This window comes from Haliaeetus albicilla, chromosome 1 (assembly GCF_947461875.1).
Source record: "Haliaeetus albicilla chromosome 1, bHalAlb1.1, whole genome shotgun sequence".
NCBI classification, from domain to species: domain Eukaryota; kingdom Metazoa; phylum Chordata; class Aves; order Accipitriformes; family Accipitridae; genus Haliaeetus; species Haliaeetus albicilla.
Window position 1 is genome coordinate 6,180,926 of NC_091483.1, and position 23,670 is coordinate 6,204,595.

At 40.2% G+C, this 23,670-nt stretch overlaps 1 protein-coding gene across 50 annotated transcripts in view; it reads right to left on the reverse strand.

Moving 5' to 3' along the window:
- Positions 1 to 4,435: 4,435 nt before the first annotated feature.
- ANK2 (ankyrin 2) overlaps positions 4,436 to 23,670 on the reverse strand; it is a 381,284-nt gene continuing 362,049 nt past the window's right edge. For 35 of the 50 annotated variants that reach the window (XM_069806335.1, XM_069806911.1, XM_069807877.1 and 32 more), the window contains 11 exons: positions 23,122 to 23,196; positions 20,886 to 21,017; positions 20,225 to 20,371; positions 18,965 to 19,244; positions 16,315 to 16,600; positions 14,397 to 14,489; positions 13,849 to 13,932; positions 12,042 to 12,206; positions 10,443 to 10,625; positions 8,747 to 8,838; positions 4,436 to 6,765 (listed from right to left, as the gene is read on the reverse strand). In XM_069806335.1, coding sequence (XP_069662436.1) covers positions 6,582 to 6,765; positions 8,747 to 8,838; positions 10,443 to 10,625; positions 12,042 to 12,206; positions 13,849 to 13,932; positions 14,397 to 14,489; positions 16,315 to 16,600; positions 18,965 to 19,244; positions 20,225 to 20,371; positions 20,886 to 21,017; positions 23,122 to 23,196 — 1,721 coding nt within the window. In that variant the 3' untranslated portion in view covers positions 4,436 to 6,581. The remainder of the gene's footprint in view (positions 6,766 to 8,746; positions 8,839 to 10,442; positions 10,626 to 12,041; positions 12,207 to 13,848; positions 13,933 to 14,396; positions 14,490 to 16,314; positions 16,601 to 18,964; positions 19,245 to 20,224; positions 20,372 to 20,885; positions 21,018 to 23,121; positions 23,197 to 23,670) is intronic. The other 15 variants (XM_069809172.1, XM_069808950.1, XM_069809019.1 and 12 more) reach the window with 3 other exon arrangements.

Genomic DNA, 23,670 nt, shown 5'->3' on the forward strand with positions numbered 1-23,670 from the left:
CTGTTTCCCAACATGGTTTCACTAAATGCAGCAAATTTGACCTGATAGAAAACTTCCTGAAGTGTAGGGTTAGATTCATTGGGCTTGGGCTAAGCCCCGAGGTGGGGTACAGCCATGTGTCTTACCTGTAAAACCTTCTCTGTGCTTAATTATCTAAGGTGCAAATAGTAGGCTTTCCTCAGTTTTCCTCCTATCCTGGTTTCAGCTGGGATAGACTTATTGTCTTCCTAGTAGCTGGTACGGTGCTGTGTTTTGAGTTCAGTATGAGAAGAATGTTGACAACACTGATGGTTTCAGTTGTGGCTATGCAGTGTTTAGTCTAAAGTCCAGGATTTTTCAGTTTCTCAAGCGCAGCCAGCAAGAAAGCTGGAGGGGCAGAAGAAGTTGGCACAGGACACAGCCAGGGCACCTGACCCAAACTGGCCAACGGGGTATTCCATACTGTGTGAAGTCAAGTCTAGTGTATAAACTGGGGGCAGTGGGTCGTTGCTCAGGGACTAACTGGGTGTCGGTCGGCGGGTGGTGAGCAATTGCACTGTGCCTCATTTGTACATTCCACTCCTTTTATTATTGCTGTTGTCATTTTATTAGTGTTATCATTATTAGGTTTTTTTCTGTTGTATTAAACGATTCTTATCTCAACCCATGAGTGTTACTTCTTTTCCTGAGTTTCTCCCCCATCCCACTGGGGGGGCGGTGGGGGGGTGAGTGGCTGAGTGGTGCTTAGTTGCTGGCTGGGGCCCTCCCCTTCTTCCTTCCTTCCTCCCCTCCTTCCTCCCCTCCTTCCTCCCCTCCTTCCTCCCCTCCTTCCTCCCCTCCCTCCCTCCCCTCCCTCCCTCCCCTCCTTCCTCCCCTCCCTCCCTCCCCTCCTTCCTCCCCTCCCTCCCTCCCCTCCTTCCTCCCCTCCCTCCTTCTTTCTTCCTTCCCTCCTTCCTCCCTCCCTCCCCTTCTTTCTTTCTTTCTTCCTTCCTTCCTCCCTCCCTCCCCACAATGAACAGTCATAAATGCTGTTTAAGCAAATAAATTTAAATATTCCCTAAGTATTCTGATACCCTTATTGAAACCTTGTCTCGTCTGGCTTTTACCATTGCTATCATAGGAGAGAACTCTGTGTGCGTATGTAAATAGTGTACACATGTCCTTTAAGTCCTAAAATTTGCAATAAGGGGTGGGGAGTTTCTTGCCAAGGCTGTAGTATTTGACTTCCAAAATTCGTGGGACTTTTGCTGTGGTTTTTGTATTAAACACTGATGATTTGCTGCACTCTAGTGGCTATTTAATAGAAGTCTTGTGCAATACCAGCCACTGCTCAGTGAAAGCTGGGCAGAGGTTAATTCTACCTATCTTGCCTCTGAAAGGTTCAACCAGCTTTTATACATTTTATTTTAATTGCCCCCATTTTTGCATGTAGCACTGGAGGTAGTAATATAAAGCTTTCTCTGCTAGTAATAACAAACAGACACAAAGGCAAGTGTGTCAAGAAGCCTGCAGATGTGAGGCTGGTATCTCTTACCGCTTTGGAAATTCTGTTGCGTTGAAATCACTGGAGGAGAGTCCTGTTGTGCTGTGGCCAAGGGCAGACCCCACTCCTGTAGCAACTGTGGGCTCTTGGGGCAGGGTTAAGGAGACGATAAGTTCCTCCAGATGCTCCTGATGTTCTTGTCGGTGTCTTTGGTTTGACTGGCGCAGAGGGGTCGGGGCTTTTTGTGTTTATCATTATTAATTGCTCAGACCTGCTGATTAGTGCAGGTTTTTTATTTTTATTGCAAAACAGAGACTGTTGGTGAATAAGAAAAAGGCAGGGACTGACTCCCCTTCTTTGCATTATTTCAAGGAACAGTCCTTTAAGTAAGTGTTTTGAATTCATATATTACTCTATATCTCTTTTCCTTCACGTTGATACTCTCCAACTTGGAGAGTTAAAATAGCATCCAATAGAGTAGGGAGGACTGGGTGCAGCCTGTGTCTTGATTATGCCTGGTATGAATGACAGCAAAATTATTTTACTGCCTTGTCAACAAATAACTGTTGACTAAAGCTAGAGGGGCTCTACAAGTTACAGCATTTGTTGTTTCTCTAGCATTTTAAAACATGCCTTGAAAACAAATAGGCTGTCTCTCATCTGACTATTGGGGGAATATGTTGTTTGGACACAACACATGAGAAAAGGACTCACTAACACAAGTACTGCAGTGAGATGTTCCGCCCCTAAACACCGGCTCCTGTTCTCTTCGTTACTCAGGTTATCTCTTCTGTGTTTCCTCCTCCCTTCCTGTGTCGCTCGGTTGTCTCCCAGATAACAATTTTCCTATGTCCTCTCCAAAACTTCTGCTACTGTTGAAGCCAGTGATATAATTAAGTCTGATATTTTCTTTTTGGCTTTCTAAAAACTGAGAGGGGGGAAAAAATAACTTCCCACTGATGTGAAGCATCATTTCTGACCTGATGGCAGGATGCTATACAGCTCTGAGGTGTCTCTGTTGCTCTAAACTGCTTTCTATCAAGTAGATTGTCCTCTCATGGGACCATGATAGTTTTAGCATACCCTGGAACGTGAGCAAGTGTTTTGCTGTTATGTTCCAGCCGTATCGATGTTCACACATGGCTATGACAGCGCTTGGCAAGCCCTGCTCGCCAGTAAGATCTGCCTTCCTCCTGTTCACCTGTATAAAATGGCTGCAGACATGAGCAGGTGGGAGTGGGCTGGTTGGCAGATGCTGGGGGGCTCGTTTCTGCCCTCATGAAAGGGTTGTGTTTTATCACTCGGCACAGGCAGGATGCTGGAAAGGGGTCTTCAGCGCCTTATATCCTACTTGCATGTACGGTATGTGAAATTATGGTCCGTCCTGCAGTAATGAAGCTAAGTGGAAGGATTTGTTTCTGCTGCTCAGTTGCCTGTTTTGGGGTTCAGAAACAACAGGATGCTACAGTGGCTTCTGGGGTGACTTCTGGATGTTGTCTCTTACCTTTCAACCAACTAGTCAACATCTAATTTCTCAGAGATGCAAAGGGAAGCTCTAAGGCACTTACTTAGGAGGAATGCTTGATCTTCAGCATGGCTGGAGCCTTTTACAGCTTTTTTTTTTTTTTTTTCCAATTTAATCCTATTATTCTGACAGCTCCTGCTGTCATGGAGTCCTGTTGACATAAGAACATGAAGCTGAAACTGCAGTATTACAAAGAGGAGGAGATAATGCTCACAGTCAGTCACCTGCTGAAACATGAAGAGCAAAGCACAAACCCAAGTTAATGAATTGGAATGAGATATTTCTATGTGTGTTTCTTTGCTCTTTTTAAATCCTTTTTTGGCTTTTTTTTTATTTAATTTTGACGTAGGGGAGAGTCCTTGTTGGATCTTTACCCTTCAGCTGTATAGAAGTTGAGCATCACCTAACCAAATTTTTTTCCATTTGGCTTCTCTGCGAGGTCTATATTTACCACTAGAACTGTTTAATTGTTGTCTGGGTGTTTGAGTGGGTTTCATTTGATTGATAGTGGGGTTTTTTAATACAATTGTCTTTCATTGGGAAGAGAAAGTGGAAGAGAGGAAAAACTTGGTAGCCTTCGGCTGTAGGACTCACCTCAGATGTGTAAGCCTTGACATGGACTTGCTCTGTCAGTCACAACTGACTGACCTGTGGTTTGATCCCATACCTGCTGTGCTCTGCTCTGGCCTGTGGGCATCCTTCTGGTCTTGGCAGGGAGTTCAGGTGTGCCTCGCTTGGGCCCTTTTTGTCCCTTAATCTGGGAGGTTGGATGACTCTGAATTTTGGCAAATAGAGAAACTGCTGAAATTGATGGTTTCTCTGCTATGCGAGGTGTAGGTAGGAGGACTCCTCTGATGGCCGTGAAGGTAGCACACGAGGCAATGGCAAAGAGTGGGGATGCTGCGGCAGTATGACCTGTTACATTAGCCAGAGATCCAGCTGCAGCAATAGAATTGGTACAGATTTATATCGAATAAATTTAAATTGGCAACGAAGCAGACTCTTCCCACTGTTTTTCTGTGCATTACAAGGATATAAGACATGACAGAATTTCACCTTACGTTTTTCTTCCCTGTCTTTCCTCTGGTTGAGAAACTGCCAGTAGTGGGCACTGAAAAAGTAACTGACTGTAACAAACAGTCTAGGCCATATTCGAAGGAAAATTCCACAATTTCAGTACCAATACAATAACTAGAAAACATGGCTAGATACCCTTGGAAAAACTATTAATAGGAGTTTAAAAAAATTTGTATCTGACTGTTGTAACAGACTGATGCTTACCAATCAATCAGTGCTGAATAACAGAATTAAAAAAAAAAAAAAAAAAAAAGAAAAATCTTAGGGAGCTGGGTACAGAGGCATTATAATGTGATAGTTCAGTTAAAGTACGTACCCATGTGGGCGCTGTTCCTTTTTATGCTGCACTGACAGTAAAAGAGAGTGAGCCGTTATTTCTACATTTAACACTTGTACATTTTTATTTAGTTAAATCAGCCATTGTACACATTGCAGCTATGTATTGTTAGTGTTGTATTTTTTTTTAATTTTTAACTAATACATGCCCTCATAGATATATTCAATTAGTGTTATCACCATGGGAACAAGATGCTGATTCGTCAACTTAAAATTCACTTCTTCTCACAGTATTCAAGTTCTTTGATAACACAGCAAAAAATCAAAATAAGAGGTGAATAACCATTATGTTGTTACACAGAACATCATCTGCACCGCAAATAACACAACAGAAATGCATTTCTTTAGAGCCCCGTCCTTGAAGATCATCCTGTGCTGTCTCTGCCAATAAGAAAGCCATGATGCGTTGTGAAATGTTTCATCATGGGTCTCATTCGGTTTGGCTGCCAAAACACTTTTTTTTTTTTTTTTCCTCTTTCTTTCTTTCTTTTTCCTGCCTGCCAAAAAAAGTGTTAGCATGACACCTGGGGTTGTTTTGCCTGCAGGAAGCCAGAATTCCCAAGATGTTTTCATGCTTTTGGCATGGTTACCTTAATGAGGAAGTGCCCTTGTTCTGAGCACTGAGTGAGTCATTAAAAAAAAAAACAAACAACCCTATAATTGTAGAAGGCCAGATAAGTTTGGAAAAAGTACTACTCCTAGAGGAGAGGATTTGTTTTACTCTGGTTTTGAGTATACTATTAAAAAATCAAATAGCTGTTTAAAAACATTTAGTTAGTGTGTGTATATTATATATGCTAAAACACTACAGAGCTCCCTCCATTAAATATTAAGGTATAGAACACCCAAAATGTCAGATCTCTATGTTCCCTTTTTTGAAAATAAAAGTGCAGACATGCTATCGTGGTATTCAGAGGGTTGGTTTAGAAATATATATATATTATATATATAGATAGATAACAAAATATGAACAGAAACTGGCTTTCAAGGATTGTGAGCACTTTCTCTTTAAAAAACACTTGATTGGAAGATAAAAACTGCTCGCTCAGTGCTAAGAGGGCTAACAAGCTGACATGATTATAGGAGGGTTTGGTTTTGACCTTCAAATGCCACATGCATGTATCGGATAAGAGGCAATCTCGATAAAACACGGTGAATTAATTATTCTCCTTGTATAGTAGGTAAGTCTGTCTCCCATAGTTATCTACAGTGCAGTGGCCAGCAGGAAGTACCACCAATAAGACAGTGGGGTTTGCTAAGCAGTGATGAAAACAGGAAACTACTGTAGTTATAATTGTTTAATACACCCTGCCACATGTCCAGATCTAAAAGATTTTAATACCGTATGCAAATGTGCCATAGATATAGCTGCTAGCAAGTTGGTTACCTAATTGGGTATTCTTTTTTTTTTTTTCTTTTTTTTCTTTTCTTTTTCTGGAAATCTTTAAGTGGCTGTCCAAAGGTCTTAGAAGTATTAATGGCCACAGTCAGCTGTTACGTCATGAGAACAGCTGAATTTCCAGGTTTTTAGCCTGACTCTTAGAGCCTTTAACTATAATAGATCCCTAAACTGGAAGTCTTACAGATGCAGTAGATCTGCAGTGCTTCCTCCTCAGTCAGTCTGTGTTTGCAGTCGATTGTGTTAACGTTATTTTATTAATCGCTGTTCAGCAGTGTCAACAGACCTTGTAATCCACGATGCTATTTGTAGTCATAGGCAGTGTGTTTTCTGCAGTCTTGTAAGTCCAAATACTCTTGCTATATACAGTTTACACGTTAACTCCCTTTTTTATGATGCATGTACATAGTCACTTGAAGAGGCCTGTAGATGAAGTTGGCTTGACAAATGCAATTTCTTGAAGCTAGTGCAGAAGCAAAGGAACAGCAAGAAGTGGCGATGCTGACAAATTCCCAGTACGGCACAAAGACGACGATTCGGTGGATAAATCATCCTGAATGAAGGATGCTATCTTTGGTCACAAATTAGCTTACAGGGTAAAAAATAACAAAAACCCAAAATAAAATACAGGGAGGGGGAAGAAATGAATTCACTGCATCTGCACAAGTAGAAATGGCAGTGTCTTCCAGTGATTATGTAGGTAATAATGTCTGTACCTAGAGAGGATGGATGCTGTGTACGGGATGGATGGTTATATGGTGGTGTTGAGGGGCGGCAGCTTCTCACTTCGCCTCCTGTTTCCAGTCCTCGTTGCAGAAGTGTCTGAGAAGCTGCTGGAGGTCATGTTGGAGGTCATCCTGTGGTAGTGCTTCTGGTGTGTCTTCCAGCTCTTCTATGTGCACATGTTTTCCATACCGATCCTTCATCACAGTCCTCTTCTGCGTGCTGGCTTTACTGAGTATTGTCCTAAAACAAAATAAATGAGATAACGCTCTTAAAAAGCCCACAGTTCCCAAAGGTTTTTAAAAAACGCTCCTTTTTGGCGACAGTTTAAGGCTTTTTAGTTTAAAATAACATGAGAAGAACTGTAGCTGGCAGTTTAAGCCAGCTACTGAGGTTAGACACCCGTTACGCATTCTGAGTACAACACACACTATGGCTTTAACTGGCTTTCATAATGTAAACTAACAGCAATTAATCTCTATACGCTGATTAAGCATACAGTTTTAGATGCCCAGCAAAAACATGCTGTAACACACAGACATGCAACATATGTTGAAATTCACACAAGATCTTCCTATTTGCTGTAGTTAACTTCGACATACAGAGTTGTCCTGCGCAATAGTAATTTAGGCCGATTTGGATCTTCAACACTTACTTCTGAACAAGTCTTACTTCTGACAGCCAGTAAAACTACATTTGTGGTAATCTAATGTCCTAAACTATTCTGTTAATTACTCTCTTACCTCATTGGAACCATCTTGCTCTACTAGTCAGAACCTTAAACCTCACCAAGTCCCTTCCAGATCTAGGCAAATAAATGTAGTAGTCATAGGACAGCTAGGTATCTGTGGCTTAGCTTTACCCAGAAGCCCAAGTTTTGGTCAGTGTCCTTGAGAGAGGACCATGGGAAGCCAAGCACACTTGGAAATTCCTGCGTGCTCAGGCAGGAATAGCTCGATTTTTATCAGACAGCTGACGCTTCTTAATTTGACCCGAATGACCAAAAAGGTCCCTCGGTTAGATGGAGCACTTTGGCAAGAATGCGCACCCTTCATCCAAAAGCAGATGTGGCGGGTCTTCCGGCCCTCGGTGTGTCCGTGTGACACCATCCTGCTAACTCTGAAACTGGTATGTGTCCTATAGCTTGTTACAATTACAGACACTGGTTGGTTGGGATGTTCTTTCAGGGGCCAGCATTCGCTTTACCATGCCAAGGGCCACTATCAATTCAAATGGCCGGAAAGAAAAGGTGTGTAAAAGACACCTAGCCTTTAACAGCCTTGGCTCAAGTTGTGTGCGGTAGGAATGAATATACTTGCTGTACTACAGTAGCTTTTTTTTTTTCCCTCCCAAATATTTCTCTATGCGCCCTGCCTCATTCTTCATAAGGCTCAACTCTTGCATGTATATATCTATATATCTACCTATGTCCATATATCCTCTCGTCTATTTTGATAATGTTCAAATTATCAAATGATCGCAGTCAACTGGTATGAAAAAAAATATTTTTGAAGTAACATTGATTAATGTTGTTAACTGTACATCACGCTGTTACTCTTGTATCACCTATGACATCAGCTAGGCAGCGATACCCCTTTGTACCGGGTGTAGCCAGGATGCAGTGAACTTCCTTCCTAGCAGCCTGTGTGGTGCACTGTTGTCCATTTGGGTCTAGAACAGTGTTGGTAACAGACGGATGCTTTGGCTCCTGCTGAACAGTGCTCACAGCATCGATACTTTCTTTTCCCCCCTCGCCCCCGTAAGTAGGCTGGGGGTGGGCAAGAGAATGGGAGGGCACACGGGCAGGACAGCGAGTGATCACCTCTGCATCATCGCTGCTTTGGTTGTTCTTCCCTCTTTCCTTCACTTATTAAACTGTCTTCATTCAACCTGTGAGTCTTCTCCCTTTCGCCATTCCTGTTCTCTCCCCTTTTTGTGCTGGGACAGGAAGGTTAGGGAGCAGCGGTGTGGTGCTTGGCTGCTGGCCAGGGTGAACCCACCACACCCCTAATTCACCCAGTTGAATTTTCAAGTGAATGTAGACCTTCCTAGTGCATCCCTCCCTCCCTGTAACAGGTTAGTAGTAGTAATCTTTAGTAATTTTGCAAAAAAAGCTTTAGGTGCTACTGGTGCTTTCACTTCAGACACTCTCTTAAATCCACTCATTTGTTATGACTTTGTTAATCCTTTTCTAGTAATAGTTCATTGACATGCCAAGCCAAACCTTTTAATAATTGATCCATCCTCTTTCATTATTTCTTTCTCTACTAAAGCGGGGAGTTGGACTTTCATTTGGTTACCAGTATAGCTCAAAGCCTCGAATTAAAACATAAACTTCAAATTAAAACAAAAACCACAAGCCCAGGACAGAAGATAATTCCTCTTTGTACCTTAGTGCTTTATATTAACAAAGTTGAATGCTGAGAAAATGATGAATAGACAAATAGGAGAAGCATCTGCCTGCCATTTGCATCCTTTCAAATATTCCTCAAATGTACAGATCAGTTACAGTTTCTTGTATAGGATAGTTTTGTTTTACTAATAATTGTAATGAAGATTGTATTGGTACTTTCATTCCGACTTGGAAGTAGCCCACCTCAAGGCCTTGCAGTAGCACACTTGCAGAAGTCACCCTTTGTATCTATTTACGATACCTGCTACAGCGACCTTTTTCCTGTCACAAAAAATACTCTTTTATAGTTGTTCCCACTGCCACCTTGAGCTGCCTGTTCTCAGTGCTAGCAGTACAGAGACGGGTATACGTAGAAACGATGCATACCTATGTACGGGTATACACAGAAATGATACTCCTGAGGCTCAACTGTACTGAAATGGGAGAAGCAGGGAATTGAGCCTGGCAAGGTTTTCTACTGAATATCTGCTGTTACTAATACTTCATAGAAAATTGAAAAAAAGGCAGCATTTTAATTTTTGTTTTGGCTGGATGTGGGTTTGTCTGTGGTATCTTCAGCAGGCTTCTTGATTTACTAAACTAGAAGCTGCAAGCTGGGAAAAAAGTGTTATTTCCCAAGCCATTTCTCTGAACCTACACGACAGTTTTTGCTGCTTGTTTTGTTATTGTTAGGAGAGAAGGATCTCTCACCAAGATATGGAGATATATATACACACACACACATGAATATAGGCTGCTGGGCCTATATTTGTAACGGGAAATCTGGCATCTCAACCTAATAGCCTAGCACTTCTTGTCTTCCCGCAAGCTGTAATACCATTGTATGGCAGAAAATATCCAGACCCTGACATTGTTGCATCTATGTTTTCATATGATATTCTGTCAAATTAAAAAACCAAACCAAGTACTTATGTTGCATCTAATGGCACAAACCTTTTATCCACGTGACATCTTTTACACGTGTTATTCAAAGGGACAATAAAATAGATTAAGAGTGAAGTGCTATCAGTTCCTTATAAAAAAAGCTGTATTAATTCGGTATTGCTTTTCTATTACTGAAATGTCTAAACTGATCAGAAAAAGCATAAAAACAGGAAAGGTGCTAATTAGCTTGATAGCTATTTCTTCCTTTCAAGGCCAAATACATCAACTTGCCCAGAGAATAGACTTAACTGTGTAAATTTCTAAAATTACCTCCATGCGTGGTAATGTACGAATGAACTTTAACAGTAACCACCACACCCGTGATTTCTAACAACTTTAAGCCTCCATGGGTTTTTTTCAGAATCTTAAAATGTTTCATAGCTAATTCTGTAACGTTAGCTTTCCCCACACACACACACTTTATATACTAATCTTTTTATAACGTGGCTGAGTATAACAACAGAGGTTTATACTCAATAGCTGAGTATGATGGTCCACCAACAAAACTTTCAGTAGAGTAGAATTTGTCCCCAGGTATGTTGTGACACGTGGTTTAATACTTATATTTAAAAGGCATTTTTACCTCTTCAAAGTCCTCTTTGGCTGACGGAAGATCACTAGCTAAGCTAGCATCCCCCAGGTGTTTCTCTGTTCTCTCTCCTTGCACTACAGTGGTCTTTATGACTTTGCTGACCTTCCGGCCTTCCACTGGTTGAGACTGGAATTCAGAGGCACTAGGCAAAACAGCAGGTTCAGACAGGGTCACCTGTAAGGTCAGAAAGCAGAAGTATACTGGATATGAATTACATAATGGATACTAACAAAGCTTTTAGTTACTCCATCATTCTTAATCATTGCCACAGAGAACAAGAATATAAGAAGCGTCTCAATTTCTACGTGTACGCAGCCCCGGAACGGGACGTTGTAGGATACATGCCAGTTCAGGCAGCAGGAACAGCCCTGGAGAATTTACTCTGCCGAGAAGCTTTATGCTGGCAGGGTGAAATCTGCTTCTGGAACCTGAGCTAGCCTAAAGGTAGCAGGGATATTGCTACCTTCCACCACAGCGCAGGCTGCCGTACTGGCTTACCTGCCCAGGCCACTGGAGTTACACCAACCAATGAGTGGACCTCTTGCTGTGAGTCCTTGGGCATTCACACAGGTAGTACGAATTACTGATATCGGCCCATATCTTAATTTTAAGATAATTCTTCTGAGAGATGAGCCACGCTTGTAAAACTAAGGAACTCTTCCAGGAGCAACAGACCAGAATATTAGAATACCATGTGAAAGTAACAAACTCTATTTTATTTGGCAAAATACGAATTTAATGTATACAGGATCCATATGATAAAGAGTAGTTCTGGTATGGTCAGCTAACTAAAAAAAATTACTTTGTTTTCTTGTTACCTTACTCCTAGAGAATTAATTCTGATGACTAATTCTGGCGAGAGAGAAGGGCAATCATGTTCTTAGCGTTCCTAATGACCGCTTGTTAAATGTTGCTTTCACTTGCAGTACTGCCAAAAGCAACCCCTGTTACTAGCTTCTAGTCCTCTGTCACAACCTTAATGATGCCGATACAAATGTCTGTAGGGCTACATGGTGAGGTGAATCAAGGCTGGAAAAGGTAAACTGAAAGGTACTTACCTTTTTGGGTTGTTTTTTCTTTTTAATTACCTGGCTCTACAAACAGTTTGCATGGAAGTAATACTTTTGTTTGTTTGTTTTCTTCTCCAAAGCAAAGAACACACCAGTAAGTTAAACCTAATATAACTGTATAGTTTTAGAAGGGCTTAGTTCTAGAAACCTAGAGAACATCAGATCATTTCATTACAACATTTGCTACTTCTCTTATTAGAGTAAGAGGTATAATAACATGTAGAGATTTGCCATTTACTTTTATGTCATCTTAGTACGAAGCTGCTTTCCTTATGAAGTTGGTACTTCTCATAAATCACAGATTCTGTATCCTGACTTATTTTCAGAGAAAGCTGCCTTCTTTCTCTGCCCACCCCCTGCCTTTTCCTGGTCTTTATTCCGAGGCTTTTCCATCTGCCAGGAAACTTTTAAAAATATCATTCAAAACTGAATGTTGTTGGCATGAGTAAGATGTAGTTACTAAGTATGCTGTTGGTATACTGCTGCTTTGTACCATCACAAGAAAAGTAGATGATCTGACCTCTGACTGCTCACTGTCGCTCTTCAGCACAACCCGTTTTACAACTTTGGAATAGCCATCTCCTCCTTCAACAGTGACAGGTTTTTGCGGTGTTCCTTGCATTAGGACTTCCTCTTTTTCTGTGCCATCTGGAGAAACGTATCGCCGGATGATCTTTCTAGTGACCTGAAGGAATGAAATAGAGCTTTGTCCCGAAAGAATTAACAATTCCTTCTTATTCTCTATATAGTATTTTCTACTCAAAGGGCATTTTTCCTACGCAGAAAAACCTACATAGATGGTTCAGTATTTTAGTCTTTAATGCATATACTCAAAAGTACCTGTAGTAAAGCTGCAAGTTGACGCATCTGCCCTACTCAGGTTACCACACAGCAAAGCTTCCATAAACGTACTTCACAAGTGGGCACAATATAGATATTGGAATGACTCTCTAAAGCAGTAGTTATTATTAGGAAAAGTAGTACAGTATTTCAGAGGGAAAACGTACTTTACAACCACACAACTGCTAGAAAACATTTTCAGAGTGGCATTTTCAAAAAGGCTTCTGAAAGTAAGAGGTTAGCAGCCTGGCTATTGAACACTTAGAAGCAGATTCAGAGAGGAACTTGGACACCATGTAGTAACACCGCTGGTACTAACCACTGCTGAACTAGTAAGCTGGATTTAACCTACTTGAGAGACTAATCTGCTGCTTAAGCTTTCGAAGCATCGCCAAGCCAAACAAAGAGGAGCAGAAGAGAGTTACAGGGCTCAAGATGAGATAAATTTCTCGAGGAGGATGGGTATGCATCCCTCTGTGGATGACCTGGAGCTCTACGTTTTTGTCCACCTTCCCAGCCCCTTTTGACAAGGTAACTTTAAGCAGTTACCTCCTGCTCTGTCCAAAAGCTTATTGGCTGTGATGCTCAGTCAGACTGGGTCACCTCTATTAAATAGTCACAGAGGTGGGGGCAGTGCCCTCCCAGGCATGGACCTACCCAGAAGAATATAGTCATGCTCACTCTTGCACAACGTCCCCAGGAATATTTGGTTGGGGTTGTTTATTTTAATATGAATTCAAACAGCTTCCAGAGACATGCTATCCAGCTGAGGGTCTATGACGTTTTCTTGGGAGACGACAGATGGGAGTTTGCCACCAGCTGAATTCAGCCAACTCCTAGACCAATTCTCTAAGCCCTGAGTTGTCAGATAAGGCAAGGAGAACAGAATTTCCACTTCCGTGCTGTGCAGAATTCACTTTTATAAGCATGGTCTGAAAATGTTTATTTTATGAGGCCATCACACAAATAAGTACTTTCTATATTCTTTGGGCCACAAATCTGAATCGTATGTACAGACACAGAAGTGTAGGAACCTGGTCAGGCACAGCTGAGTGGACATTTTGAGGATCTAAAGTCTGGATTTAGACGACTCTTGCAGACCCAGCCCTCCATTAGTTTCATTAATACGAGCAAACATGATCTTAGATAAAATTGTGGTGGTGTGGTTTTTCAGCTGTGGTTTTTGTTGTTTTTTCTCTTTTTTTTTTTTTTTTTTGAAACTTGTTCTCAGAAATGTGGATCTATGCAGAGTTTTCACTGGCTTTAAGTGGGCTTAAAGTTATAAACTGTAACACAGAATGATCTTGCAAATCAAAATAATTCTTCAAACTTTGGAATCTCTCATGAACAAAAATTCTGGTTCCTTCTACGCTCTACTCCTAAAAATCACGCCCCTTCACAAAAGAAAATTTGGCTTGTATGTGAATGTATTTATACTTCCTTTTATAAGACAGTAAGAAGGTAGCAAGGGGCATAACTGACAATACCTTCTTTACCACTGTGTGGCCATGTTCATCTGTATATTGCTCTTCTGTGACTGTTTCTGGTGGCATTTCAGGCATACTATCAGCCTGTATGACAAAGAACAAAGTTTTATGAAGTAAAACCTTAATGTAGGTAACTTCAAAGAAGCAATTTTTAAAATGGTTAATTGGTTAAAGAATGAAAAAAAAAATTCAGAAGTGTTAGAAAAAAATTTGTTCTGCAAATAAATACTTAGAAAGCATGCAAAGAAAAGTTTTATGCCACAATGGACAGGCAAATGTGTGTTAGTTGACAGTGTTGTGTATGGGGCTGAGAAGTCTTCATCTTCCTACTGAGACATCCAATGGAACTTAGAGTTGGGTTAGCAGTATTACTATAATCCTCCTTTCCAGAAAAGGTATTGGAATGGCTTATCCAATGCCCATGCACTATTCAGGAGCATTCCAGCTTCGGGTGTAATATCAGCCAAGTGGTTGTCTCAGCAGCATGCCTGACGGTGTTACCGGGGCCTAGTCACCACAGGCTCGTGCAATCGTTCAACACTCAGTACCTGAATAATCACCCGGCGACGAACAACCCTGGTAGTGACCATCTCGTCCTCGTCCGAGCTGGTCTCCAGCCCACCTAACTCCTCTGCTAACTCCTAGTGGAAGCATGGAAGCAGTGCTCTGTTGTACGTGGTACTAGCAGTACTTACAGGTCCTGTCTTGGTTTTAGATAAAACCATCTTCACTTCTGAAAATTTTTGCTTTAAGGATTTGGGCCTCTTACCTGACTTTAATCTGTGAAACATTGATGTGGGGTGGGAGGCTTTGGCCACTTGACTATACCTTAGCTGTTCATTAGCATATTGAAAAAAGAAGGATGAATCTGTGTGGTACTAGTTCTATAGGATGCTCTTGGTGCTCTTAAGGTTGCCAGGGGCAAGCCTGAAGTTTGTGGCATGACATTGTTGCAGGTGGACTAGAAGGTATTACTAACACCAACTCTGGAATTCATACAAATTGCATAAGGTTTCTGTATTAATTACACAGAAATTATATGAAAACCTTTTAATCCTCCATACCGGGAAGTACGTAGTGCAGCATATAGACAGTAGGACTAAACAGTTTTAACTAGAGGACAATGTATCAATAGCTTTGGAGCCGGAAAGATCAAGAAAAATTAGTAACAAGTGTTGGAAGTTCTTGCCTCTCCTGCATAGGGAAGAATTAAAAATTTAAATGAAGCAGTCAGAAGGCGAAGAGTAGCTGCAAAGAACTACTTGGGAAATTTCAACAGTATAAAAGCATAAAGGGGAAAATAGATGGGGGCAGGGGCGGGGGGGAGCTGTTTTTCTTTTTGGTGGTGCTAGTGGTTGTTGCTTAATAAAAGAATAGGAGGGAAAAAGTACACTATCTTTGAGGGCAGCCTTTCCTACAGCAGCCACTGTATTGAGTTCTACTGTAGCTAATCTTTCAACATCTGAGTTATCCTACACATTTTATAGTCAACCTTTTTCTGAGATCCCAGAGGCAGAGCTCTGGAATTCATTCTAGACACGGTACCTTTGCCAACATAAACAGCAAAGAAAGAAGAGCCTGTTTCTAGGTGAATGTCAAAACAGGGAACAACTTCTGCTTAAGTAGAACTGTGCTTTTTCTGCTCTAACTTCACTGATAAAACTTATTGCCTGCCCAATTATGCCTGCTCCTTTTTTCCACTTAGAACAGGCAAAAAAAGCTGCTTAAGAATAAACCTTTATCTGCCAAGTAATTTAAATGTCCTACTAAAAGCCATATAGTTGCTTTCTTTCATTGCCTCTTGAAGTCTTCCCCTCTCCAAACACTGCCATAAGGTTCCTTTGTCTTACACAACCAATAACCTACCTCACATAGTTTTTGTTCTTCTCTTACATCTCCTGTCTCCATTTCTCTTTACTGCCTGCATGCTACATAAACACCATTCTCAAGTTCTTTTCTTCCACTACATCCTTAGTATTCTGCAACGTACATCCTGCTGCCTCTTTTCCATCTTTTCCATCTCACTAACTTTACAGTATCTTTCATGTCATTCTTCATGCTGCTCTGCGCTACTCTTGCCTTTCTTCATAAGCTTTTAACATTATTACTTTGTCTTCATTACATCTGTTTTTCAGCTTTCACTTGTACATGGATTGTTTCTGCACCTGTTACTTACACTAATTCTTTCTCACATGCATGGACATAACTGTCACAGACCAAAGGACAAATAAGCATAGCAGAAGCAGAATTATAGTCTAGACTTTAGGATCTGGGTTTTGATTCAGCTTTGAAAACCTTTATACAAATGACTATAGCTAGCCCTTATAACCACAGAGGAAAGGAGAAAAGACTCAGTTGCAGACAGTGGTTAATTAGGCTGACTGAAAATATTCTCATCTTAAGGAATGAGCGAGACATAAAAGGGTTCTTTTGTGTCAAGTACTTTGAGGCAAAGTTGTTGTTTACCTTTTCTAAAGATTCCTCTTCATAGCCTCTTCCAAACTTTCCTGTCTGCTCATCAGTTGACTCCACTATCACTAGACTAGTTCTCCTTGGAGAGAGGTCATCCTGGTGGAGTTGGGGGTCCTCGGGCTCTTGGATGATGGGAGAGTCACCTCTCTGAGCAGACAATGGGGGTTGTGGGGATGTTTTTTGTCTCTCTTCCTTTGCCGCACTGAAGTGTGCAGATTTTTCACTTGCTGCTTTTCCGGTTACTGGTGCTGTAGACTGTTCTGTTCCTGGAGTTGTGACACTGTGAATTACAGGTTCAAGGGAAGTTACTACCATGCAGTGCTTTCCAATCCCCATAAATGGAACGTTATGCACTGTTTAAATATTGTCTGTCATCTAGCAAAGTCTAGAAATAACTGATACTCCTTGACAGTAACTACAGAGCAATCTGGCTAGGAATCCCTCTCATCTTCCCAACCCAAGAAAACCTCCAAATGGACGTCCACATCCATTGCACCCAATTCTGCAAAACTTGGTCTTTGTAAAGGATTTATGTGAACTCTGCTGTCACTTGTGTTCTCAACAAATCTACATATTACCTATTATTTTGGGGGCAGAAAAGAGACTGGATCAGTACAGATGGATGTAAAGCAACTACTACGTTAATTACAGGCTACACATCTGCAGGTGAGGAGAGGCCAACTTTTATGTAGAATTCTGGAGCCTTACCAAACAGAAATTTAGTATAGAATCTTATTTTGTTTGTAATATTACTTTCACTGTTGAACATTGCTATAATTTAATTGCTGCCACAAGTTATTTAAATGTATTATTATATATGTTACATAGTAACGTACATAAAGGTAATACATTAAAGCATATGTACATGCAATATTTTTGTGTTGCATATGGGTGAATTACTTCAGATATTAAGCTAACTCTCATCTAACTGTGTTTTATCAAGTAACCTTATAATTCTGATGCTAGCTTGAAAAGGTCACTTCTGATTTACACTGATTGTGAAAACATTACCCGCTTCACCACCTAGACTCTTCTTCTGAGGTTGACTTTTCTCTTTTCGTGTATATCGGTTAAAAGAAAAAAGACCAACTATATCAAAACTGGTGGAATTACAGCCTGAAAAATAGTGAGCCTGCAAAAATTAAATCTTCCCCTTTTAAAATTTCTGAGATGCTTTGAAGCTAGCATTTACATGCTTGCTTTTTTCCCCCTCTCATCCTAAAAATTAACTGAGGAAACTGTTAATTTTTAATAATAGGACACCAGATTCCCTTCTCCATAACCAATCCCATAAGTAGATAACAGTAATAATAACAGTAATAGAATAACTTGCATGTATATGTTTTTTTCCTGATACAAGTTGGGTTTTCACAATTTGTTGTGTTCCTCCAACTACTGCCCTTGAAACAATTGTGTTCCAAGAAAGAAAAGGTTTCATTGTAGTGTAAGTTAAACAGTATTGATCCAGCCTCTTTTTCCCATTCACCAGGCTATACATATTATTGTATAATTCCTCTTGGTACGCGTTCCTTATGAACAATTTAAATCTAGCCCAATTTTCCTCCTAGTTTGAAGTAGACGTGAAGTGTGGTGATATTCCCATCATCACTACTCTCATTTAGTATTGGCAATATTGTCTCAAATGTATTCTCCATTCCTCAGAAACATCCATTTCCTCATGCAGATCATTAGGAAGTATTAGTATTTTTGCCTACCAGTGCAACGTAAGTCCTCTACCTTACATGCCGTTTTCTGTCTCCCACGCTCTCTCCTGGGTGTAAAGCATATTTGAGCAAAAGAATCCTCAAAAGACCATTTGCTGGACTCAGCTGCACCTTGACTGTTTGGGGCTGCATCTCCACATCAAAGCTAATCGCTCCCAGAAAAATCACTTCTTTGGAAGGGGATCCTTGATATTTTGCTAGCCTATGAATACCTCAATCAACCCTGCATAGAGTTCTCAATGTGGGCATGTGATTAGGGATGGTGGGAAGAAAGAAACGTGATCCTTTTCAAGTTCCTTTCCAAATGAAACCAACCCCACTGACAGCTCCAAATCAGAATTCAAGGCTTTGCTGTGCAGGTCTTCTAAATCCATACCTTACCACGTGTTGTTTCCTTAAGTACTTTTGTCCTGTCTGTATATAACCCTGTTTCTGTTCCTTTGGCCATCTAAAACTTGCTTTTAAAAATCGAGTTCCTAATACGTGGCTATGAGTTTTGTAAGTAATGAGTAAGTTGGAAAATTTTTGCCTCAATTGAAAAAAACATCCTGAAGTTGAAGGCAGGCCCGTCTAGCGTTAATTAAGTTTAACATTACTTGCTATCTAACGTACGAAAAATATACACAGTTTGTCAAAAAACCCGACCTCTATGTTATCCCTCTTTTCTGTCATATGTACTAGACTAGATTATTGCTTTGTGTTCACAGTGACAAACTGACCTTTTTCCCCTAATCCTTAAGGCTTCCTCCACATGGATTAAAATGTCAAACCTGCAGTAGGAAGTAACGAGCTGGTGCACACAATTGGAGAAAAATTCTAGTGAGTTCCTATGTTTCAAAGAAAACTGTAAAATTGTCTTATTACACAGAGAAGAGATAATCCGTTCCACATAGGTTTCATTCTGGTCTTTTGACACTTACGAATATTCACGTTGTGAAGCAGACGGTTTTTCTGGCACATCTTGGGGTTTCCCTGAGAATTCAGCTTCTACTTGTTCCTTATGTGCTTGTCTCAGGAGCTCAGCCATTGATACTTCTGCCTCACTCCTGGGAGTACTATCCTGAAAAGGAGAATAACTGACAGACACGTCCTCCTCGGAGACAATTGGAGGGTGTTCAGTTGGCTCACTGTCTTTAGATATTCTATGTTCTTCTTGCTTATGTCTTGAACTGTACAGTTCTTCTTGCAGTGCAGAAAACCCTTTAAAAAATAGAGAGATGAGAAATGTCATTACAAGTCTTACTAGAACGCAGCAAGTCCTTTTAAAATCCCTGGATGGACCACATTACCTGAAATTTTTAGACATCTTGAGTGGAAGAGGACATGACCTCTCTAAGTAGGTGAAGGAACACTGGATTACAACTACTATTGCCAAACAATGAATCTTGACAGTAACAGGCAAAATAAAATTTACCCAGAAATTTACCTAGAGCCATCTCTTGATCTTGAAACCCTCAAAGTATGAAAGAAGATTCACAACAGATTTTTTTCCAGCAGATTTGGACATGTTTTAGTGACTTCCCCCCACCCCACCCATTATTCATCTGCTTATGGAAAAAATAACAAGTATGGATAAAGAAATTCATACAGGACTAGGCACAAGAACCAGCTAATTTATGTGCTTCAAAGCATATAAACACATCTACCCACCCCCAACCCCCCAGAAAAGAGGATTTTATTTCACATAATTTGGAGGCATTTCCTTAGTTTACAACCATTGATGTAATCTACTGAACTTTTATACTCAAGAAATCCAACCACATTCATAGCAGAATTACAATATCCTGGATACTTGAATCCAAAGGTTTTTCCAAAGCATGGAGTAGTTTTCCTTTTACAAATCTTGGTCAAATCCTAATACAACCTTCTTAACTTATATAGAAGTACTTCTATAAGCAAAAAAAAAAAACCCAACAAACTGAGCATAAGTATTTGCGGTAGTTTCTGACAACATTCCTTTATTTGCTTTATAAGAATCAGCTAATGCAGAGATCTTGTAACTGGTGAAATAGTGACCTGTGTGATGTCACGCTTGCATTCATCCATATTATCTGTGCTTTCAAAATGAGATTCTAGTGCTCAGTCCTAAGAGTTAACAGATCATCCTAGTCAAACATTTCAGAACAGAAGCTAGTGCTTAGATGAGATAACCTGGGCAGTCTGGATCAGGAGATGTTTACCTTCGCTATGGTCCAATCCTATTGTTTGTTCAATTTCTGCATACGTGCGAGTGCCGTGGACCTGCATGGAGTCTATGCCGCTGGTCTCCATTAGGTGAACAATGTCCATTCGGTTGATTTTTGTAAGACATTGGGTAAGATTTGTATCTGTGGCATTAGAACGACACCATGTAGCCGAGTTAAAAATTTCACATGCTCTCTCCATTCAGTTTTCCATATGAAGGACATAGGTAGGATACTGAGCGGTATAATATCATATACAAAATACAGATGCATTTAGAAGCATTGCCGTGTAAAATCTAAAAGTAACAGAAGGGCTGCATATAAAAATTACCACTCATTTTTTCCTTTAACAAATTTGTTTAGTTTCCCCCAAAATTTCTCAGTTTAGGAAAAAGAGGCTTCAGTGTTTTTCCACGCTTCCTTTGGAAGGTGATGTTCTGCCTTGCCCTCAAACGAACAAGATAAAACTATTTTCTCTGAGAATCCTATGATATGCCATGTTACACAGACAAGCTTAAAAAAAAAATTAAGTCCAATTATGGTCATTCTTTCTATAGCCTAAACTTTACCTGAATTTTCTTTTTGTGACTATAACACACATCTGTCACCCCAAATAGCAAATGGGAGACAGTTGTATGTAGTACAACTGGAAACAAACCTGTTGCATGTTTCCCATCCCTTTCAAGCCAGTATTTGAGGAGTGCATGGCTCTGGTCTTGAAGTGAATTAGGGTTTTCAATTCGGATCTGGTGAATTTGCTCCTCTGTGAAATCCAGTTCTCTTGCTAGCTCTGAAAAATAAATCCATCTCTGTAAAGCTCTCTTTTTTTTTTTTTTTTTTTTTCCCCCCCCCCTACTTTACGGCTGTCAGCAGCAAAGTGGATTACAAACTTTTCTGAAACCAAATTCTCATTGCTTCTATGTACCTTGTGTTATATTTAGAGACACCGTTAAACAGGAAGTTCATGACAAAGTCAGAAATGTATTATGCCTAGAAGTGATGGGTCTGTGTGAGCTTTTATGTTTTGTGTCTACCATTCCTAGTTCTCAGAGGCAGTGACAAGCTATGAAATAGAGTGCGCTTGCAGAAATAGCACACGGGCAGAGAAAAATATTTCCAGCTGCAGAGCACCATGCTTAGCAGATTCTATCCTCTAAAATGATGACTGTTTCTGAAACTTTGATCAAAATCTAGTAAAAGAATTCATTTTAAGGCTTCATTTAAAGAAAAGTAAATGTCTGAATTACAGTTGAAAACCAAAAACTGAAAAGGTGAAACTAAGAATAGCCGACGTCTTTCTGACGTAGCATAGGGTCAGACTGCAGTCCAGAAAAGAGAAATGGTTTAACGGTCTGTAACATCTTTACTGTATACAGAACCAGGGGCAGCCTTCTGCCATCAACAAACTAAGATGCAAATGTTGAAATAGGTCATCAAATGAGTTAAAACCATGGAGAATTTGTGAGATTCCTACTGTTACTCCTGATCTTCAGATTTCTGCTTCTTTCACAAAGAAGGATTCATATTCTCTTCCATTGTCATTATCGCTGTAGTGGCATAGACTTGATTTTGGAGGGAGTCATGTTTTAACAGGGTGGAGGGAACCCTAACCCCAAACCACCTTATTTCCAGGCTGGCTTATAAACTGTTGCAACTGTAAGCTTCAACAAATATACAGTAACGACACATTAGATTCAAATCCTAGCTAGTCAAATAAGTTTGAACAAAAAACAACTACTATTTTATCCGCTAAAGTAACATTTGACACAGTAATCTTTACCATAATATAAGGCAGGAGTGTTTATGCAGGTGTATTACCCTGCCCTCTCTAAAATGCTGTAAAACACTAATATCTATTTTGATGAGCATCCATTTTTTTCTAGTTTTGTTTTCAGAACTGTCTATTCTTTTATATAAAATTTTCAGCAGATTCCTAATTGTTACATTGCACAGGTCCAAGTCCTCCTGATTTCAAGATAATCCACGTTGGGATGAGTGACACGCTCACAGCCTTCTCTATGGATTGAAATAGAGGACAGGAAAGGAAGAGGTGAGTAAGATAAGCAAAAGTATCAGTGATATTTTGCATGTCCTCTGAGGATGCCGATAAAAACAGTATAGAGCACCATCTTTGTTATCAAGGATTTAACTTTTTTTCTCTGGTATACAACTCTTCTTTAACTCCTAGAGCTGTGCGTATTTTCAGGACCATGGTACTGCTCCAGGGATACATACAAAAAAGCATAGACCTGATTTAACTTTTTCTGCAGCAACTTTTTGTTGGATTGCACAGTTTGACACAGCACTTACATTTCTGCACAGCTCTTTTTCTTTGTAAACACTTTTGAGCTGATTTTCAGTGATAGACATCTGCATTTCATTCTATGTTACTTTCGCTTGTCCCCAGTAGAGTTAACTGTCTCAGATCTATTAAATCCACTATATTAAAGTGACTGTTACAAAGAGGTCCCCTTTTTATCCCTTTTTCGTCAGCAAAGTTCTGTAGAAAAGAAGCTGATCTTGTTTATCCCTATCGTGGCCTTACAGCTCAGCAGTTCCAGAACACATATGATGATTATTCCTGTATTGGTTTATCTTCTAGCCAGAGTTGTTGCATTTTGCAAGTAAGAGTAGGGTAACATGCCAGCTCGTTGTCACACTCTCATCCTTGGAGTTTTCCCTCTGGAGAGGCCACAGCAAGTACAGAGGCCTTACTTCTGCATTTGAGTTCTTACCTAATAGGCTATAGGTATCTTAGTAACCAGAAGACAGTAAGCTACTGAAATATTTCTACAAAACATCTTCAGATAATCAGGAAATCATCTGAAAGAAACATGAAAAAAATGAGGAATGCTCCCCTCCTTTCTCTCAGGAGTAGATGACATGCATTTTACCTGTCCAGCTGAATCCAAGATGATCAGCAATGTGGGCCAGTCTTTCCTCTGTCCTCTCCTGATCATCCTGTTGATCTAAAGGTCAAAGAGAGCCACAAGTTGCCTTTTACAAGTTAAAACCCTTTTTCATAGGTGATGTAGCCCAAGAAGGGAAAGTGCTGCATTTTTTTTTTTTTTTTTCCTCCTAACTGCTGTACTCTAAATATGGACAGGCTGTTACAACTGGGTAACTCAAGTGAGGACTGTAAATTCCCAGGTTAAAAAAAAACCACACCAAAAAACACAAATGTTTGATTTTTCAAAAAGCACAGGACTATCTATCTACATTTTCTATTTGAAAATTAGGCTTTCATGTGAAAATCTAAAGCAGGACTGAAGTGCCTACCATGCTTATCTTGGTCAAGCGTTTCATTCTAAAACTTCATTCTAACATTAAATTGAAGACTTTAACTAAGTCAAGAGCCATAATTTTCCATGTCTCCTTAGTAAATGCCAAGGTTGAAAAATTCATCTGCACTAGTGCTTCTAATTATGTTCTTTCTGGTGTAG